Genomic DNA, 8,589 nt, shown 5'->3' with positions numbered 1-8,589 from the left:
GGGTCTAGTGGAAGGTGTCTCTGCCCATGGCAGGGGGGTTGGAACTGGATGATCTTTAAGGCCCCTTCCAACCCAAACCATGCTGTGATTCTATAAGTTTTCCATTTAGTGCAACAGGGCAAAGAGTTTGCCCAAAATGTTGCAAGAACTCATAACCCCAGTAAAACAAAGGATTTTTTTTCCTTTTATTCTTCTGACATCACCCATGTTAGGAATACAGAATTATCAAGACCCTTTTTCTTCAAATACTTAAGGGAGTTTTAACTTTAGAATTTAACTCTATTCACTAGGTTAGCAATAGCATCTGTGTAAAAAGTTTACACATTTGCTTGTTTGTTAACTGTCATAATTTGGTTTGTCTTTGGAGATGTTTCAGCGTTTCCAAGCATACACTGCGAATTGGTATTTATATTATATATACATCATATTTTACAGTATTTCTGCATCACCTTGGTACACAGCCTTTTTATATTTGCAGAAATGGTTTGATAACGATGTAAGTGTTTTTGAAAAGAGTGAAATACATCATTGCTAGCATGGAGTTTCTTAATTCATTGTAGATGCCTGAGAAAGAAAAAGAAGCCTCTCAGAAAGAAGTCATTCTTCTGGCCCAGATGAAGCATGCAAATATCGTAACCTTCTATGCTTCTTTGCAAGGTTTACTTTTAACATTTTTTTTTTATTTATGATCATAGGGGCAGAAGGCAACAAAACCTAGCTTGTTAATATCGCCCAACCTTACTTACCAGTGGGGACAGGACCCAACCCCTAAAAATGAACACAAGTTATCAAACTCAGTCATCACTTGCCCTCTTCATGTGTGTGACTGGGGCCTAAAGTATTGTGGCGTGAATGCTAGGTCCTGGGGTGTCTGCATGGCTTAAGTTGAACTTTAGTCTTGACCTTCCGTAGGAGTCCAGAGTTTTAGGAAGCTTTTCCAGGAGTTTCAGTAGAAAAAAGGCGCTTTTGAGTATAGCAGGAAATAGGTCCTGTTGGCCTTTTGTCTTGAGCCATATTTTGAGGTATCACTCAAGGATACAGGCTTCTTCAGGACCAAAAGAAGGAGAAGGAATGCCTTCTATAAGGAATGCTACAGTTACAGCTTGTGTTCAAATTGTTTTCTGTGATCAGGACTATGAATGTTTTAAGGGACATGTAAATCTGGTAGTCTTCTGGACCCCAGAGAGGTAAGACTAGGGTGAGTTTCCGTATTGAGTAACCCATGCTGTTTATTTGTACTGTTTGACACTGTCTACTTTTAACCTTTTCTGTAACCCTAGCTGTGTACCTAGTTACTACTGGGGAACAATCCCACTAGGAAGTATTCTGCTAAGCACTGCTTGTAAGAACAAGCAATGGTAAGACAAGTAAGCACTGTCTTTTTTTCTATCAGTGTGGTCTCCTGGGGGTTTTCTCATATATTTAATATTCTGTTGAATCTCCATTTAAATGTACTTTCATGTCTTAGTTTTGCATCAGGTTTCACTGGGAGTATCCATTTTTTCTAAGTTACTCTTTGAAATGGAGGAGTAGATAGAGGATTAACTACTCCCTTTTAAAAGAAGGATCATATAAAATAAAAATAATACATTGCTGTATTCATAAGTAGCAAAGGAATAAAGGAAAAATGATTCTTTTCCTTTCAGAAAAGAACAAGCTGTATATTGTGATGGAATACTGTGATGGTGGAGATTTGATGAGGCGCATAAATATGCAGCATGGAGTGCTGTTTGACGAGGACCAGGTGAAGAAGTTCTCTTTAGAGGAGATGACATACTATGTAAAACACGTGGTTTGAATTATCCAGTACCAGCTACTCTTTCTTTGCTGACCTGTTACAGTAATTGGACATTTTAAAGAAACTTTGGTAATTGTAATGGAAGTTTAGAGTTTGCTTTTTACCCTGGTTTAAGATCAATTCATTAGCAGTGTTTTCATGCCATTTTTATCGCCCTGCCCGCCTCTTGCTCCTTCCATTGCAGATGCCATTTTTCTTTGTATTACGGGTATACCTTCTAAGCCATGAAGACCTTCTTTTAAATGGTGCTTTAGAATTTTGGGGGGATGTATTATAGATGAGTTCTTCATTCGTTCATGCTACTTGCATCATGGTGTATCCTGCTTTATACTGAAGTCAGTGGTAAAACTCATTTGTTTCATTTGAGTCAAAGCTTCTCTGATGCTATTTATATTGTTAAACCAGCACAGGGGAATATGCCTAGAATTCTCAGTGCTTTTGGCGTATGTTCACATATATTTTAAGTTGTAAATGGGTTAGTATGATAGGTATTGCAATTCACAGAAGCAGAACTTCCCACTATTCCTTACTTACTCTCTTATTTTTTCACTATTTCTTAGCTTTCTGAGGGAAATTTTCTCTTATATATTGGACTCAGTGTACTGAACTCTGAGGTTATTTAATCATGCATAGTCTTTCACTTTTGCAGGTACAATGAAAATTTACCTAGAAACTAGGTAGTATCCAACCTGTTAGTGGCAATATACTCTAAAGCATAAAACGGGCAAAAATGAACCCACACAAACCCCTTGACAACGAAACAGAATAATATATATCCAAAGAAAGGCAAAAGAATTAGAGCTAGAAGAGTGGATTACAGAAACTAAAGATACATCTGCCAGTTACAAAAGGAAAGTAAATGCCCAACATAACGTTTTTGAAACATCTTTTTATTTTCAAATGTATGCCTAAAAGTCTCATTTGTGGCATCAGCTCTATTCAGGAAATTGCCTGCTTAATATGAAGCATTACTCAATAGAAGATTATTACTTGAATCAAAGTCTTTCATGACCATCTATTTTCCCATCTAGAGAAGCATATAAACACGTTATGCTTTTGTTTCTGAATTAAGTCCAAAGGCCCTTACTCAATAAAACCTGTATATTTGAAGTTAAAAATATGTTTACGAGTTGTGCTGGGTCAAGGATAAAGGATAAACCTGTGTGCTTACTAATTTATGCAGGTTTCTTCATAGCTCCGTTCTTTCACCACATTTGAGTTCTTCATCCTTTGTTTCTGTTTTTTTTTTTCTGGACGACATTCCGTAGGACTACAAATACTATAAGTGGGCCATGTGAATTCTACCAGTAAGGATTAAGCAGACACTTCCTAAATCTGTCTTAGTTGCTATTCAAACCCACTCATTTCTAAATAAAGGTCTAGTATTCTTACTGTCCTGTGACGTGATTCTTCAGTTCTTGTTTAAGTACTTGTCCTGTCACAGACTGTGTAGACTTCATGGGGATAAGGAAAGTGTAGCAGGTATCTATTTCCATTTAGTTTTGTGATAGCACTTAAAAAGGAAGGAAAACTCTATGACATGGATTTTAAAAATATTATTTCTTACTATTTTATACTGCATATGCTCTACATATACTGGATTTTGTTGTTGTCTTTATTTTACATATTTCAGTAAGATGACCCATTGGACATTAGAGTCACACAAGTTCATAGGTATCTGTTCCCTCTAACTTTCACTGCAGGTTCTGAATTGGTTTGTGCAGATCTCCTTGGGCTTAAAGCACATTCACGACAAGAAGATTTTGCACAGAGATGTAAAAGCACAGGTAGTAAAACTATTACTGGAGAGGGGGTGATTTTGTCTTATAAAAAATATGCTGAGGAAGCTCTGCCATGTTTCATTTGTGTATCCCAGTTCTGTTTTTATTTGCAGAACATTTTTCTTAGCAATAATGGAAAGGTAGCAAAGCTTGGGGACTTCGGCATAGCAAGACAGTTGAACAGGTAAGCGCCTGTTTTAGTTAGCCTGTGTTCTACACCAAACAGGACTGTTTCTGAATGTTCAGAATGCCACTGGAATGTGCAAATCGTTTGTGGATTTGGCTTGTTCAAGAGGTCTGGGATACAAAGGGTCTGACACTGCATTTTTTTCCATTCTCCTAGAACATGCCATCTTGCATGAAACCACAGATGTATCTAGCCTCCTAACAGGACTTCTGTTGTCTATAGGATATAGGGTGGGGAAGCCTCAGTCTTTCTCTGTGGAACTGACGTAAAGAGATTCTGGAAGCGCAGGTCTTGCAGCTGTTGATAATCAGTTCTGGTACCTCATAAAAAAGAAAGTGAAGAGCATTAAAAACTTAGGAGTTTGTACAGATTTTCTTTGTCCTCCAAGACTGTGTATATATTAATTTTTTTTAAAAGGGACAGAACCCACTCTCTGTGGCTGAGGGTAAATGGCATGACATGGCTTCCATCCATATGGCTAAACTCTGTTCTCCCAAAGATGGTGGCCTTATCTTTGCTAACTCTGGGGACAAGGTTGGTCTCTCCTGCTGGTGGCCAGGTGTTGTCTGGAAGAGTGCTTTTTGGTGTGGCTGAAACATGCCGGGGTGTGTGTGTGTGTGTAGGAATGCTAACAACAGGACAGTGCTTGAATCTGATCTCTTTTTGAGCCACTTGATTGCCTCTGACTGTGGCAGGATATTGTGGCAAAGAAGTTCCACAATTTAATTAGGCATTGTGCGGAAAGGTGATGATTTTGCAGAGTGTCCCTCTAGAATTAGTCCTTCTCGGTTGTTTTGTACTACACCTGCCGCAACTCACTTGTTAAAAATTTTCTTATCCCTAAATCAGGTCGGTGTAAGTTTAACCACATTTCTGTCTACTCAGCAACAGTAACGAGAACAGCTGACTTCCACCAACATAGGCAGTTTGCGCATTCTCTCCAGGTGTACTTAACTGCGTACACGTATCAGTTACCGTTACGCGTTTTCACATGGACATACCGCCCATGTAATTTCTGTCAGGGCCCCATCAGACTGGCTTTGGGTTGAGGCCTGCATAACCTTGCCAGTTCAGTGGTGCATCAGAGCTAGGAAGTCTTGCTTAGAGTTGGAGTATATTGGATTAGTGAGTTTGGATAGTATCGTGATCCAAGCCTGCTCATCTCCAGGCATATGCTGTGCTGCTGTTGTAGCTGCAGTCCCTGCCAGCTCTCGTGCTTTTGCGGTGTGTTCCTTCGTGAAGCATAGACCTACTGTCAGTGCCTCTACTCTCCGTGTGTAAACACCTTATGCAGAAAGTGCCTACCTTCAGAAGCGCTCTGGGGAGAAGTGTTTTAAGGATTTGTCCTACTCAGCAGATAAAAAGTAAACCTCAGAATTTGAGTGTCCAAGTACAGACATTTTAAAGAGTATGTAATAGGCTTAAACAACAAAATAATTGAAGCTTGATAGTACTTTTCCTCATATAACAGGTGAATTAAGTCTCTCAGGCTCTCCTTTCCTCCTCCCCTGGGGTATGCAAAGGCATTTTCATCTCCATTCTCCACTTCAGAATGCAAAACCATGTCAAATACTTTCCTTGCAGTTAAGTGCCTGCGGCACCTCTGGCACTCAGTGTTCATATACTCGATAAAGACTGTAACTTACATCTTTCATTGTCATCTAGCATAGAGTGAAAGGAATCACATTCTGTGAATACCTGTTTCTCTCCACGGGCTTCCCAGTGACTTGATGATATCCACAGAATGTATGTCTAAAAGCAAGTGAAAAGAATCCAACTGGTGCTATTTGACTACGCTTTTCTACAACTCACCACCAAAGATGGAACTGGAATTCACTTACTTCACCTTTAGTTTCTGGGCAGCACTTCCTCCTTCCCCTGTTTCTGGCTTGCATGGCTGACTACCACCTCCCATACTCTTACTCCAGTGAGTATGTTGGAGACTTCTCATGTTATGCAGTGTCTTTGACAGCTTTCAGAATTTTGTGTTAATGCTGAACATTCCTTGAAAATGTTGATTGCCATGCTGGTGAAAAGTGGGTAAAAGAGAATTCTTGTTCTTTCTGCTGAAGTGCAAACACTCCCCCTGTATTAAAATAGTGAGTCATTTTGACACAGAACTGGTAAATGCGTTAGTTTTTTCCTGAGGTGTTCCATTTTTTAACTGTTTGGAGAGCAGAAATAATATCCCCCATGGGCTTTTCACCTGGGTCAGAGAAGCCTCTAGTTCAGTCGCTTGTAAAGTTTTTCAGTGTGTAAGCCTTTTTGTTCATTGTGTTTCATTAGCACTATGGAGTTTGCCCGTACCTGTGTAGGGACCCCTTATTACCTGTCACCTGAGATCTGTGAAAATCGACCGTATAACAATAAAACGTAAGTCTCTGTCTTTCCTTAATATGCTTGTGCATGAGGGCATGCAGGCACTCGCAAACCCCCATGGCAGGGGGGCTGGAACTAGATGATCCTTAAGGTCCCTTCCAACCCAAACCCTTCTATGATTCCATAACTTTATTAATATTGTGGTGCAAATCCGTATTTCTGCAGGGCATCAGGAATTTCATGTGTCACCCTGTGTGAAGTTATGTATTACTATGTACAACAATTAGATGCCTCAATCAATAACAAGTATGTTACACTAAACAACACAGTCAGTTGTATTTTGACTCAGAGCATAGCAATCATTAATTTGTTGTGATTCATCTACAGGCTTAAGATAATTATATTTTTTGTTTTTATAAAATTACGTGTACTTTCAGTTTAATTCTCTTTTAATACTCCTTGTTAATAGTGGCATGAAACGTAAAATTGATTTTTTTTTCCCTTTGCTTTATCTCGTTCTCCATCAAATACTAAATTTCTCTCTGTGTTTCTAACATGTAATAACCAGTGCAAGCATGAATCTTTTCAGTTCCAAGTTTGTGAATCTGTGATTTATAAAAATACACTAAAATGAAAGCTACTAGGTTGGCACTTCTGAACGACTGCAGTAGCCACCTACAAGAAAGACAAATAGGTCTGAGAATTGTAAAGGCTCACTCAGGCTTAGCACAAAATACCAGATGAAAAGCACTGAAAAGTCAGGAGCTGCATGTTTAGGGTCCTATTCACACAAGTTTACTCCCTTATTGTCTCCTTAACTATCAAGTCAGCCAGGGATAGTTTGGCCTTCATCATGCTAGGAATATTAGGCAGACACTCCTTATGTCGTGGGCCTTTTCTGATGATAATGAAACCTAGTGGTACCTAGTTAGGTATCATAAAAACACTGATACCACAACTAAAAAGAAATTTTTAGTTGTTCTTTTCAGTGCATCTTAAGAAAAATTAAAAATTGGACCATTATTGGTCTGTGATGCAATAATCTTAATAAATTTGAGAGCTGAGAAGAGATGCCGATTGCACGTATGAAAATATAGTTTTTCCGTGAAACTGTAATTACTTTTTTTATTCACAGAGATATTTGGTCTCTTGGCTGTGTGCTTTATGAGCTGTGTGCACTAAAGCATCCTGTAAGTACCATAGAATCAGATTGTTACCATGTTATTAAAAAAGACAGTGGACAGCCTGGGAAAACTCTAGTAATAGTAGTATTCGTAGTCAGCTGCTAGAATTATTTTCAGCTTATTTATTGATATTAAAGAATGACTGCTAGTGTTTTAATTTTTTTGTATGGTTTCTGTTTTGTGCATACTAACATACAATGTAATATGTTGTATTTCTACAACTCACATATATGTGTGTGTGTATACATATCGAACATACATTTACTCTCAAGTACTAAACTTTTTCAAAAGGCAGATGAACAATGGAAGAATTGAAGCCAAACTTCAAGGTTAGGCTTTAGGCATATAATTTTACCCATTTCCATTTGAAAGAAACAATCCATATTTCCCCAGAATGCAGTTTGAGTCCGCAGAAGCACTTTCCTAAAGGTTTTGTTTTGTTTGGAAACACATTCTTGTTGGGAGATAATTAAGATAGCATCTTCAGGAAGCTGTGTTCTCCTCAGCCTGATCACAGAATCATAGAATGTTGGAACGATTTGGGTTGGAAGGGACCTTAAAGACCATCTGGTTCCAATCCCCCTGCCATAGGCAGGGACACCTTCCACTAGACCAGGTTGCTCAAAGCCTCATCCAGCCTGGCCTTGAACACTTCCAGGGATGGGCATCCACAGCTTCCCTGGGCAACTGATCTGAGCCTCAGCTAACGCTCAGCCTGTGAGTATGATGTGGAGAATGCAACACAGCAATAACAAATCCTGAGACCAGCAAAAGGATCATGTTCTTGGGCCCAGCAGAAGTTGACCTTTTGCTGCGGTGGGATGTGGGAGAATGCAGAGCACTGATAGGTCTCAGTTGTGCTGAGACCGTGGGGATACTGCTGAGGAAAATTTCAGATTTCATAAAGTGAAAAAACATGAATATTACTCATGAATATTAGGAGGTTTATTCTGTATTGCTAACCATTTTTGTTAATTTGAAGGCAGGGACTAGATGCTGATGTAGACAGAAAATGCAAGTGAAGTTAAGGCAAATTTTGGTTACACCACCTTCAAAATAGCCATGTAAAGAAAATGGTAATTTTAGAAAGAACTTGCTTTCACAATTATTTTTGTCTAAGGGCCTAAAAACTATATTGATGCTGACCTGTTAAGAGACCTGTCTAGCATGGCCAGCAGGTCGAGGGAGGGAATTCTCCCCCTCTACTCCGCTTTCATGAGACCCCACCTGGAGTGCTGTGTCCGGCTGTGGAGCCCTCGACATCAGAAGGATATAGACCGGTTGGAGCGAGTCCAGAGGAGGGCCCGAAGATGGTCAGAG

The 8,589-nt window shown here is 39.3% G+C and overlaps 1 protein-coding gene across 1 annotated transcript in view; it reads left to right on the top strand.

The window, feature by feature from the left end:
* Positions 1–8,589, top strand: part of NEK5 (NIMA-related kinase 5) — a 27,835-nt gene that overhangs the window by 1,822 nt on the left and 17,424 nt on the right. The window contains exons 2-7 of the mRNA XM_010151838.1: positions 561–657; positions 1,647–1,744; positions 3,502–3,585; positions 3,693–3,763; positions 6,053–6,139; positions 7,221–7,275. Coding sequence (XP_010150140.1) covers positions 561–657; positions 1,647–1,744; positions 3,502–3,585; positions 3,693–3,763; positions 6,053–6,139; positions 7,221–7,275 — 492 coding nt within the window. The remainder of the gene's footprint in view (positions 1–560; positions 658–1,646; positions 1,745–3,501; positions 3,586–3,692; positions 3,764–6,052; positions 6,140–7,220; positions 7,276–8,589) is intronic.

This window comes from Eurypyga helias, unplaced genomic scaffold, assembly GCF_000690775.1.
Source record: "Eurypyga helias isolate BGI_N326 unplaced genomic scaffold, ASM69077v1 scaffold11665, whole genome shotgun sequence".
Taxonomy (NCBI): domain Eukaryota; kingdom Metazoa; phylum Chordata; class Aves; order Eurypygiformes; family Eurypygidae; genus Eurypyga; species Eurypyga helias.
The sequence above is the reverse complement of the archived record's forward strand: the minus strand, read 5'-3'. Positions and strand labels throughout refer to the sequence as shown.